The sequence below is a fragment of the Pipistrellus hanaki genome (assembly GCF_964339955.1).
Source record: "Pipistrellus hanaki genome assembly, chromosome: 4".
Taxonomy (NCBI): Eukaryota; Metazoa; Chordata; class Mammalia; order Chiroptera; family Vespertilionidae; genus Pipistrellus; species Pipistrellus hanaki.
In genome coordinates this window covers 27,495,531-27,507,721 of record NC_140506.1, presented here as the reverse complement: position 1 = coordinate 27,507,721, position 12,191 = coordinate 27,495,531, and the positions used below count along the sequence as shown (strand labels likewise).

Genomic DNA, 12,191 nt, shown 5'->3' with positions numbered 1-12,191 from the left:
TTGCATCAAATTTGGAAACTTTGGGGTCATTATTTCTTTAAATATTTTTCTACACTTTCTTCCCCTTTTCTAATTATACATGTGTTAGATCATTTGATATTTTTCCACAGGTTGCTGCAGCTCTGTTCATTGCCCCCCACCCCCCACCCCACCCCCCCACCCCCAACCAACACACACACTTTTCTCTCTCTCTGTTTCTATTTTGGCTAAAGTTTATATTACTGTGTGCCTAAGTTTCTTGATTTTTTTTCCCCCCCACAGTATGTAATATGTAATGATTTGCATCTAGTGAATGTTTGAGGCTTAGTATATTTCATCTCTAGAAGATCCATTTGGTTCTCTTTTATATTTTCCATTTCTCTCCTCAGGACCTAACATAGTTCCTGACATATCATAAATGGTCAGAAAATATTTATGGAATGTGAAAGATGATTTTGCCTTCAAGTCAGAGACTAGAAACTCCAAGAGGTCGGATATGGATTAGTAAATTGGTGAAAGCAGTTTGATCTCTGTAGTGGGCTTGGAATGGCTGTGTCCAGGGACAAATGGCTGTGTCAGGGACAAAAAGGTGCACACAATGTTAGAATTTTTAGCAAAATCATATTGGGTGCAGAGGAAAGGCATGTAGCATAATTTAATTAGCCTCTTTAACCAGAAAAAAATAGTTTAAGAGGGAGGAAGGATTATTGGACAGGTGTTACTTAGAAAGAAGCAGACTTATTTGGCAATGGATTAACCATAGGAGCATTAGTTCTACTGTTTAGACTGAGAATCGTGTAAAATGGTGACCTGCTCATCCTGAGGAAATAATCAAGGGGGAGAATTCAGGGAAGTAATGGCACATTCATGTTCTTGCTCATGGGGGTTAGTGGTTAATCTGACTGCTCTTAGTTCAGTGGGAAAGAATGCTATGAAAATTCAGTTATAATCTGTTAATGGTGTGGAGGGGGAAATGGCTGTATTTGTTCAATACTAGTTGATGGTTTGTATTTTTTGTGCTAATTTGTGATTGACCATGGATCTATAATCAGTTGGCCCAGTAGTTGAATATGTAAACACGTTCTACATAATTTTAGTAGTGTATATTTTATAAAAATGTGAACTTTATAGTGTCAAGTAGGCTATAGGTTTTTAAGATTAAAAACTCTTTTTTTTCTAAATTAGGTTTGTTACAGGAGGAGAAAATGGCCATTGAAGCATTTCAGATTTGCTGCCTCCTCCTGCCACCTGAAAATAGGAGAAAGTTACAGCTGTTAATGAAGATGATGACAAGGATCTGCTCAAATAAGGAGATGCCGCCACTTTGTGATGGCCTTGGCACCCGAACACTGGTAGGTTGAGCTATAACATCTAACATGACTTGAGTTTTTGGAATACTGGTAAAATTAACCAAACTAAAGTGTACTAGCTTGGCAAGCTGAAGAAGATACTAGTACATGGCAGACCCTGTTATGGAGCATGGCTTGGAATCCACCCAGCCTGGTATTGTGCTTTTGGCCTTAGTGTCTTAAAGAACATAGTAAAAGTGAGTAGGGTAGACTCTGAGTGTATCCTGTGTATTGTCAACACAAAGAGAAGGAAGGTGGACAGAAAGGGTAAGGGATTTCTCAAGAAAACAATACTCTCCTCCAGGTCAAAAGGGTTGCAGAGCCATTATTACTATAACCAGTAGGAGAGATGCAGATATAAAGGGATTAATGAGGGAAGAAGTAAAATGTGGAATTTGACCAGATAACTTGTTTCTGTCTCCTGAGGTATGACCTAAGGGTCCATGAATGAGGGTTTTTCTTAAAATATGCTCCATTTTGCTTAAAATTGAGTAATTTTAAATTCTATTTTGTATTGTCAGCATGTGTTTTAAAATGGGGTTTATGTTTGGAATTGCTAATTAGCTAAATTTCTTAATTTATCTAAAAAAAAAAAGGTCTTGGAGTGAAAATGATGCTTCATTGGTGTGTATATGTTATTCCCATATCCTGGTGAACCCTGTGTTCTCCTGGGGGTCCACTGGCCCAGTTTTAGAAGTGTGGAGTAAGATAAGAGGAGTCCTCAGTGCCCAGGGAAGTGACTCCTGTCCTTCTTGGGGAAGGAGTTGGTAGGGAGGCTAGTGGACCTTTCTGGAAAGCTGAAGAAAAGTTTGCACATTTTCTCCAGAAAAACACATGTAAAATTTTGCATACAATTTTAAGGCATTCATGGGTACCCTTGGGTCTGTAGTCTCCCAGTACAGAGTCTCTGTGCACATAAATGTGAATGAAGATCAAGTTTCATCTGCAGTGTTGATAAAGTGATGCCTTATTAGACAGAATTACATGTTTATAGATTTTGAAATACGATCGATTTTACTAAGAAAATCAATCCAACAGATAGCATTAAGAATGGAGTAGTTTATATGAATTCTGTTTATATTTCTGCTTACCGTAAAGGGTCTCATCACTTAATGTACTTATTGTAAAGTCTCATAGTTTTCCTCAAGGTCACTGTTAAATGTACATTCAAAATCCTAGAGATAATAACAGTTAACTAGAAAAATATGTAGTGTTTGAGACCCACAAAACTGCTAGTAGATTGAAAAAAAAAATCAAGGATTAAAAAAAATCAATGATGTAATTAGGATATTATCAGATTAAATCGCTATAAAGTACACTGAATTTAAAAGTGCTACATGATCAAGGTCATGGTGGTAATTATAAGTTACAGAATTTGTTTAGATACATATATTTAAAACCATCTGTGAAAGAGGCTTAAAAGCCTTCAGACTAGCATTTCTGCTAAGTCTCTGTGAGATGCGATGCACATTCTGATCATGCTGATTAATGAGAAAATCTACGCACCTGAGATGACCAGGTGTGGCCAAGTGCCAGGTAGGATGTTCACCCGGGGCTGGGGCCATTTCTCACTGACTAGTCACATTTGGTTTTTGCAAATTAAGATCATACTCAATTGAGAGTAGGGGGAAAAATTGATTGGTATTGAAAAGTGTTCCCACTTTTTTTCTTCTTCTTTTAGATGATTCAGACATTTTCCCGATGCATCTTGTGCTCCAAGGATGAAGTGGACTTGGATGAGTTATTGGCTGCTAGGTTGGTGACATTTCTGATGGACAATTACCAAGATATTCTTAAAGTCCCTTTGGCCTTGCAGACCTCCATAGAGGAGCGTGTGGCTCACCTACGAAGAGTGCAGGTAAAGGAAGGGATATTCTCAAATCTTATGAAATTGTCAGCTAGGCTTCTTGAGAGTTTATGTTATGAGGACTAAGTGAATTAATATGTACAAGGTGCTTACAATAGGCATGGCACATAGTAAGCGTACAAGTTTGTTATCACTGAAAATTTGTGGGTTGCCTATTGGTTTTGCTACGTCAATCAAAACTGCATACTTGTGATTGCAAACTCCTTAATTGAATTTGTTCAGAGTCTATATATACTTCCTGATGAAAATTATTTATATGAAATACATGTCTTTTTAAAAATATATATATTTTATTGATTTTTTACAGAGGGGAAGAGAGAGGGATAGAGAGTAAGAAACATCGATGAGAGAGAAACATCGATCAGCTGCCTCTTGCACACCCCCTACTGGGGATGTGCCCGCAAACAAGGTACATGCATTGACCCGAATCGAACCCGGGACCTTTCAGTCTGCAGGCCTACGCTCTATCCACTGAGCCAAACCCGTTTCGGCTGAAACACATGTCTTCATTCTTAATAGCCCTGCAGCCTACGTACTGATATTATATTTTTTGGATGAGAAAGCTTTGGCACAGAGAACTTAAGCAACTAGTCCAAGGTGACAGTGCCAGGATTCAAATGGATGAGATCAGTCTCCAGAATCAGTGCCCCTAACTCCTTTGCCATACTGCCTCACTTCAAAACATATGTGGTAGGTGAGCAAGAGCCATAAAGACCTGAGCCAAACTCCTGGCTCCCCTCTCCCTTAGTTGTGTGGCTCTGGGCGAATCCCTTAACCTCTCTTGATTTTAGTTTCTTCAATTGTCAAAATGGGCCACACATGCTGTATAAAGTGGTTGTGAAGCATTTCACAGTAGTATAACACTAAATTATGGATTACTGTAAAACCCCTTGCACAACTGTCTGACATGGTAGGTACCTCTTTGAAAGGGAGTGCTGTTGTTGTTGTTATTGCTCTAGTATGTGGACTCTAAAATGGGGTTTGTATGTCAGCCTGTAGGTACAGAAACTTTTGGTAAAAAGTCTTGGCAGAAATTCTGCTTGGTTCCTTCAGAATGATTCGACCTCTTCTTCACTAAAGTGCTTTTTGAGGTTCCTCAGTTTTGGGGCAGTTTGGGGCTGGTCTGGGGTAGATCAGTTGTGAGGCAGGCGTTGTTTTTTACACCAGCCTTCTATCAGCCTCATTTGCAACCCTCTTCTCCCTGTTGTGCCCTTTAATGATAGATATCTGATGTTTTTCTCCTTTTACCTAGGACTCACTCTTCATTCCGGCCCTCTCCTGGTTTTACCGGCCAGAGTAAAGGGTGAGTCCCAGGTAAATAAAAGGAAGTGTCCTTTCTTTCCCTTATGGTCCTGGTCTGTCTCTCTGAGGTTATCTCTAACTCATGTGGTAAACTGGTGTTGAGGCATGGACTATACCTAACGTACTAACTCTTCTTGGCTACACTTATTTTTAATTGTGGCTTCTGGAAAACTATCTTAAGCCAAAGAAGTGGATAGGTGCAACTTTATCCACTGCAGAAGATCAGTAGATGCCCTATTTTTGAGAAGATGACCATCTTGGACTCGGAGGTTAAGTATTTTTCATGGATGCTCATTTATTCACAGGCTTCCTTTGCCCTGTACAGTGTCTGCACATTTGTTGTTTTCACCTGATTCTCACTATTCACCTGTTTGACGATGGTTGTAGGACTTCCCTCTCCATGACAGCTGGGCTAAGGTGTGCAAGGAAGGGAACACCAGACTCTTCAGATGGGGAAGGAACCTGATAGTTCACTGTGTGTTCAACGTTGGTTTTTGTTTTGAATCATTTTAGAATCAACTTGTTCAGTTTATGTTTCAATTTCAGACATTATTAAGAGTTTTCCCCAGTTAAAATTGAGGAATGGCATGGCATTCCTAGTAGGAAGTATTCTGTGTTTAATCTAAACAGATTTTTGTAATTTATTTGAAAATACTCTTTTCTTTCTCTACTAATCCTTTTGCTTTAGATAAAATACCCAGGAGCCGACATGGATATCACTTTATCTGCTCCATCATTTTGTCGTCAAATTAGTCCAGAGGAGTTTGAATACCAAAGAGCATACGGCTCTCAGGAACCTCTGGCAGCTTTGTTGGAGGAGGTTATAACAGATGCCAAGCTCTCCAGAAAAGAGAAGAAGAAAAAATTGAAGCAGGTAAAAGGGATATTCTTTATTTTTTTTTTTTCTTTCTTTCTCTCTCTTTACAGATTAAGGTATTACATATGTGTCTTTATCCCCCATTGCCCCCCCCCCAACTCATGCCCTAATCACACCCCCCCCCCCCCCGGTGTCTATGTCCATTGGTTAGGCTTATATTCTTTTTTTTTTATTATTTAATATATTTTTATTGATTTTGTACAGAGAGGAAGGGAGAGAGATAGAGAGTTAGAAACACCGATGAGAGAGAGTCATCGATCAGCTGCCTCTTGCACACCCCCTACTGGGGATATGCCCGCAACCAAGGTACATGCCCTTGACCGGAATCGAACCCGGGACCTTTCAGTCCCCAAGCCTACGCTCTATCCATTGAGCCAAACTGGTTTCGCAAGTTAGGCTTATATTCATGCATACAAGTCCTTTGGTTGATTTCTCTCCCCTTACCCCACCCTCCCCTACCTTCCCTCTGAGGTTTGATGGTCTGATCGATGCTTTTCTGCCTCTGGATCTGTTTTTGTTCATCAGTTTATGTTGTTCATTATATTCCACAAATGAGTGATATCTTTCTCTGACTGGCTTATTTCACTTAGCATAATATTCTCTAGTTCTATCTATGCTGTTGCAAATGGTAAGAATTCCTTCTTTTTTAGATGTATCAGTTTTCTAATCCACTTATCTGCTGCTGGGCACTTAGGCTGTTTCCAAATCTTAGCTATTGTAAATTGTGCTGCTATGAACATAGGGGTGCATATATCCTTTCTGATTAGTGTTTCTGTTTTCTTGGTATATATTCATAGAAGTGGGATCACTGGGTCAAATGGCAGTTCCATTTTTAAATTTTTAAGGAAACGCCATACTGTTTTCCACAGTGGCTGCACCAGTCTGCATTCCCACCAGCAATGAAGGAAGGTTCCTTTTTCTCCGCATCCTCACCAGCACTTGTCATTTGTCCATGATAGCCATACTGACAGGTGTGAGGTGGTACCTCATTGTTGTTTTGATTTGCATCTCTTGGATGATTAGTGACTTTGAGCATGCTTTCATGTGTCTCTTGGCTTTCTGAATATCCTCTTTGGAAAAGTGTCTATTTAGGTCCTTTGCCCATTTTTTGATTGGGTTGTTTATCTTCCTTTTGTTAAGTTGTATGAGTTCCCTGTAAATGTTGGAGATTAAACCCTTATCAGAGATAACATTGGCAAATATGTTCTTCCATGCTGGTGCTTTCTTGTTGTTTTGTTGATGGTTTCTTTTGCTGTGCAGAACTTTTTATTTTGATGTAATCCCATTTGTTTATTTTCTCTTTAGTTTCCATTGCCCTAGGATCTGTACCGGTGAAGAAATTGCTTCTGCATATGTCTGAGATTTTGCTGCCTGTGGGTTCCTCTAATATTTTTATGGTTTCCCATCTTATGTTTAAGTCCTTTATCCTTTTTGAGTTTATTTTTGTGTATGGAGTAAGTTGGTTGTCTAGTTTCATTTTTTTTGCATGTATCTGTCCAATTTTCCCAGCACTATTTATTGAAGAGACTGTATTGACTCCATTGTATGTTCTTGCCTCCTTTGTGAAATACTAATTGAGTTAGTGGTTTGGATCGATTCTGGGTTCTCTATTCTATTCCATTGATCTATATGTGTGTTCTTATGCTAGTTCTAGGCAGTTTTGAGAACAGTGGCTTTACAGCTTGATATCTGGTATTGAGATCCCACCTACTTTGTTCTTCTTTCTTGGGATTGCTGCAGCTATTCGGGGTCTTTTTTTATTCCAGGTGAATTTTTGGAGAGTTCATTCTCGGTCTATGAAATATGTCGCTTTTTTAATGGGGAGTTCATTGAATCTATAGATTGCTTTGGGTAGTATGGACATTTTAATTATGTTGATTCTACTAATCCATGAACACGGTATATTTTTCCATCTGTTTATATCTTCCTCCATCTCTTTTTTCAGTGTCCTGTAGTTTTCTGAATAAAAAGGGATATTCTTTATTAGTAATTTATTCTCCCTATAGTCCTTATGGTTTTTTAATTCTCTATTTTAATAGTTTCATGCGAATCTCATCTTCTCGGATAGCAGTTTTAAAAGTATATTGTTTAGTTCATGTATTCCAGAAGTCTCAGTGATTTACACATGTAGATTGTGGTCAGTTTCCCACATCTGTTTTCTCCAAAGTACATCTTTTACCATTTATTCTCTAATATTTGTCTTATTTTTGATATGTGGCATATGATATGAGTTAGTAGAGAAATTACTTTAAATTTAGAGAAGCTATTAAATGAGGACAGATTTCTTTGAAATTAGACTGAATTTACAAACAAAATGACTAGAAATTAAAAGCCTTTGGTTTTAGATAGCCAGTGTCAAATTGGTCTCTTGCCTCAGGCATCACCAAGTTTCCTATTAAACAGCATGGCTTAGGGTTTCAGACAATAGTTTTCAACTCAAAATATGTTTACTTTGACCATTCTTAAAATATCAATCCAAGGTTAAATAAATGATTTTTATTTTTAAAGACCGAATCCTGTATAGCTTCATTCCTGATCACACCATATATATATATATATATATATATATATATATATATATATATATATATATGATTATACATAGAGCACTGGAGTTCTGGATTCCCAATCATATTTTTCTGTCATTTTGGAGAAGAGTTCAGTGGTGAGGAGAAGAAAAACTTATTGCCTCTCTTTAAGCTTTTCATAATATAATATGTACTACATTGTTTTCAATTTGGGCAGAAGCAGGTGGGCTGAGAAACGGTGAAAATATTTTGACCAAAATTTTAATTATTTAGAGCATGTTATTTTCAAGTCAAAGTTAATTATGATTATTTTTAAAGTAAGGTTTATTTACAGTTGGCAGTGGGGGAAATATAAGACTTGACTTAAATGAGAAGTTTATTTGAATGTTGGATCAAATTAAAGATGAATTAGATATATAGAAAGTGGAATCAAATGATTCAACATAAAAAATGGATGTGTGTTCAAGTAAAATTGACTGTGATCTGTTTTCTTCTTTGTTCTTTTTTTTTCTGTATGTAAAACAGCATTAAAACAAAACAAGAACGGGAAAATATGGGGTCAGAAACTCTTATTATAAAATTAGATTGCCAGTCTTATTGACTCTTCTCTGTTTTCTAGTTTCATTGTAAATCTCTCTCTCTTTTTTTTCTTTTTTTAGTTTCAAAAATCCTACCCTGAAGTCTACCAAGAACGATTTCCCACACCAGAAAGTGAAGCACTTCTGTTTCCCGAAAAACCAAAACCAAAACCACAGATGCTTATGTGGGCTCTAAAAAACCCTTTCCAACCATTCCAAAGAACTAGAAGTTTTCGGATGTAATGCTTCCACAGCCAGTGCGATCTCTGACGTTGTTTTTAGTAAATGGGCTGTGAAAGAGGATGGCGGTGGAAGAAAGAGGAGCAGAAAATACAGGCTACTGAAATATAAATATGGTCTGACTTCAAAACATGCTGAGTTGCCCAGCCGGCATGGCTCAGTGTTTGACCGTCGACCTATGAACCATTAGGTCATGGTTCAATTCCCGGTCAGAGCGTATGCCTGGGTTGCCAGCTTGATCCCCAGTGTGGGGTTATGTAAGAGGCAGCTAATCAGTAATTCTCATCATTAATGTTTCTATCTCTGTCTGAAATCAATAAAAATATATTAAAAAGACATACACAAAAAACCATGTTGAGCCATTATCAGTATTTTTCTAAAACTCATTGCTAGATTTAAAGTATACAAATCAGTTAAACATTATGAAATATGTAGTAATGTTAACATGTTTGTAATTATTCAAAATTTCAAGGCTATTTTTATTTGTAGTTTTTCATGGTGTTTATGAAATAATTGTGTGTACATCCTATTACTGATGTCTTTGTTATAACCAAGTCTTAGAAATAGTGTATATACTTGAATAAGAAAACACTGGGTACTGTTACTGTGATGCTATCAACTTAATAGCCAATTATGATAGCTCCTGTGTAAATTCTGATTTTCACTGTTTCACAAAGAGTTAAATGTCATGTGTTATGATATCTCTATCTTTTATTGAAGGTTTGTTGGCTGCTATGACAGATTTTACTAAAGCTGGTTCTTTTATAACATATACTAGTGGCCCGGTACATGAAATTCGTACACATTAAAAGGGAATTAATTAGGGAATATTTTAATATTGCTATTTGCCCTTTCTCTATAATAGAAATGTGAGAGATGAAAGAAAATTAGTAAAATGTATATGAAAATCTCCCTCCTGTCAGAGTCTGGGGCACGCTGCGGGAACCAGAGTCAAGTCCCCACTCACCTGTGCAGCTTGAAATCATATGAGACCCAGACCCGGCTGGCCCCACCCCTGTCAAGCCCCGCAGGGCCGGGAGGGGGGAAAGGGGGAAAGGGCGGTGCAGCTTCAGGTCTCCAATCAAGCCCCACTGGGAGTGGGGCAGAGCCTCAGGTCCCCCAGCGTGATGACCATTTGCAGATTAGCTCTTTATTATATAGGATTTTAGTTGGTGTTAATTAGAAGTGGAGTAGATTTTCATCTGACTGCTGTGGTATAATTTCAGTCATGGCTAGAGATGGAAAACTGAACAGGATAAATGTTTTCATTTCCTTTAGACATGTGATTCTAAGTCAAATCTTTGTTGTTTCATAAAAAAACACAAACAGATTAAGTAAAATGAAACTACCTTCTTTATAAATATGTTTCCCCCAGCTTCCTCATTCTTTTGAAAGTAAATAGAATGTAAATAAATACTGTTTGGTTTTTTAAAAATGCTGTACATGGTGTTTTATGTTTTGTTTTGTTTTTGTTGTTTTTTTGGTATTAAGTATCTTCAAATGCTTAACATCATTGCCTTGGCCACTGTTCTCATATTAGTCATTTATTTCTATGAAAGAATAGAACTGAGATTTGGACTTTTGTACTAGTCTTTAGGAGGGTGCTTCGTCTTTTTTTTCCTTTTTTTTTCTTTATGTTTTTGCAAATAGTGGCACACTTGGATTATGGACTATCTGGAAGGCTTCTGAGAACAACTACCCCAAAAGCTCAAGTAACACTCATTAATGGGCATGCTTTGCTCTTTGTTCTGATTTCCCCCTGCACTTGAGATCTGCCCGGTTCTTTTGTAGCAGAATGCCTCCAACAATCAACTCAGATTTTGCTTACTTAAAATGGATAAAAGTATTTGTATTAGCTTGGGTACCATCTTACTTTGCAAATATGTAAAGTAATGGGAGTGTTTGGTGTTTCAGGATTTATTCACAAACCTTGAAATTCTGTGTAGAGCAAAGAATGTCTACTTTTTACTCAATTTGCTCTCCAAAGTAGAGTTTACTTTCCAGAGCATTCTCTCCTATTGTTTATCTATGGAAATATATGTTAATTTTTCTTTTTTTCCTTGTACTGTTACTTTTAAGTATTGAGAGATTATAAAACATCCTTGTCACCTAAGTAAAATTGATGAATGGACAATGCCAATTTTCCAAAGTGGTTCTAACAATTCACACTCTCATCAGCAGTGTATGAGTTCCTTTTGCTCAACATCCTCACCAAAACTTGCTGTTGTCAAGAGTTTGAAATGTCAATGTGGTGGGTGTATGATAGTATCTTATGATTTTACTTTGTATTAATATGGTTAAAGACTATTTCCAAATATATGTACACTAGTGGCCCAGTGCACAAAATTCATGCACATTAAAAGGAAGGCACAGAGTCAAGTCACCGCCCACCCACATGTGCCTCAAAATCATGTGAGACCCAGACCTGTCATTGTAACAGTCTTTGCCTTTGAATAAACATATTTCTCACTCGTATCCTCTCTTATTCTCTGAAGTAACTTTTCCTGTGCTGCATTTCTTCCAATTCAGCACTTTTTTCTTCAGGTAAGTCTAGTCTCCTATTAAATTCTTATATTCACTATTATGGATAGTTGGTTGTATCCACTCTGCAGTTCAGGAAACTGAGACTTGGTGAGGTTGGGTTACTTCCCTAAGATTGCCAGCTTATGAGTAACAGTAGGCAGTCATAATCAGCTCTGACTGACTGCAGAGCCCAGGCTCCTGACTAACATGTCTTATTGTCTCCCAGTGAACACCAATCTATGGTTTTTCTGAATACTTTTTAGATAGCTACATACAAGCTCACATGTTATTTTTCAGCCTATACTTTTTAAAACTTGCGATCTCTGATTTCTTTTTGATTTGCAGTGTTTCCATTGTTTTAGCCTAGCTGGCAAATTCATTTCCAGCTTCTTTTGGTCACTTTCTACAGATACCTGCTGACAATTTTTCACTGAGTTTCCCATAAATTCCCATTTAAAAAAAAAAAAAATATATATATATATATATATATACTGCAACAGTGATTTAAACAAAGTGTTCATTTGAAGCTGTGATTTAAACAAAGTCTTCATTTGAATACAATCATGTATTTGTCTTATTTGTAGGTATGCTTTTTAAAGTATTTTTATCTTTATAATTGCTTTTATTTTTAGGTGTGATAAGTAGAAAATGCCATAGCAATTATCATTCATCCCAGAAACTATAATAAGGAATTTATCAAATAAGAGTTCTGTATGGAAAATTTGAGAGTGCTGCAGCACATTTTTAAGGTTGAAATACCTCCTGAGTGAGCAGGCTGATGGAATTCAGCCCTTCATCATTCTGACTTCTCACACCTCTCCTGGATCTGCCTTCAGGGAATCCTGTCTGGGGTCTAGCAAATGTAATAGACATATGGGCCATGACTCAACGTTTGTATTATCCAGGAGCTTGATTCTGATTCTTACATCTAGAAGAGAGTTTCTAAAC

The 12,191-nt window shown here is 37.3% G+C and overlaps 1 protein-coding gene across 2 annotated transcripts in view; it reads left to right on the top strand.

Annotated features, from left to right (window-relative positions):
* Positions 1–11,187, top strand: part of DEPDC1B (DEP domain containing 1B) — a 53,117-nt gene extending 41,930 nt beyond the window's left edge. Inside the window, exons 8-11 of one of the 2 annotated variants that reach the window (XM_084880612.1) lie at positions 1,165–1,331; positions 3,010–3,186; positions 5,186–5,371; positions 8,562–11,187. In XM_084880612.1, coding sequence (XP_084736738.1) covers positions 1,165–1,331; positions 3,010–3,186; positions 5,186–5,371; positions 8,562–8,723 — 692 coding nt within the window. In that variant the 3' untranslated portion in view covers positions 8,724–11,187. Of the gene's footprint in view, positions 1–1,164; positions 1,332–3,009; positions 3,187–4,447; positions 5,139–5,185; positions 5,372–8,561 lie in introns of those variants that run through there. The other variant, XM_084880613.1, reaches the window with a different exon arrangement.
* The last annotated feature ends 1,004 nt before the right edge of the window (positions 11,188–12,191 follow it).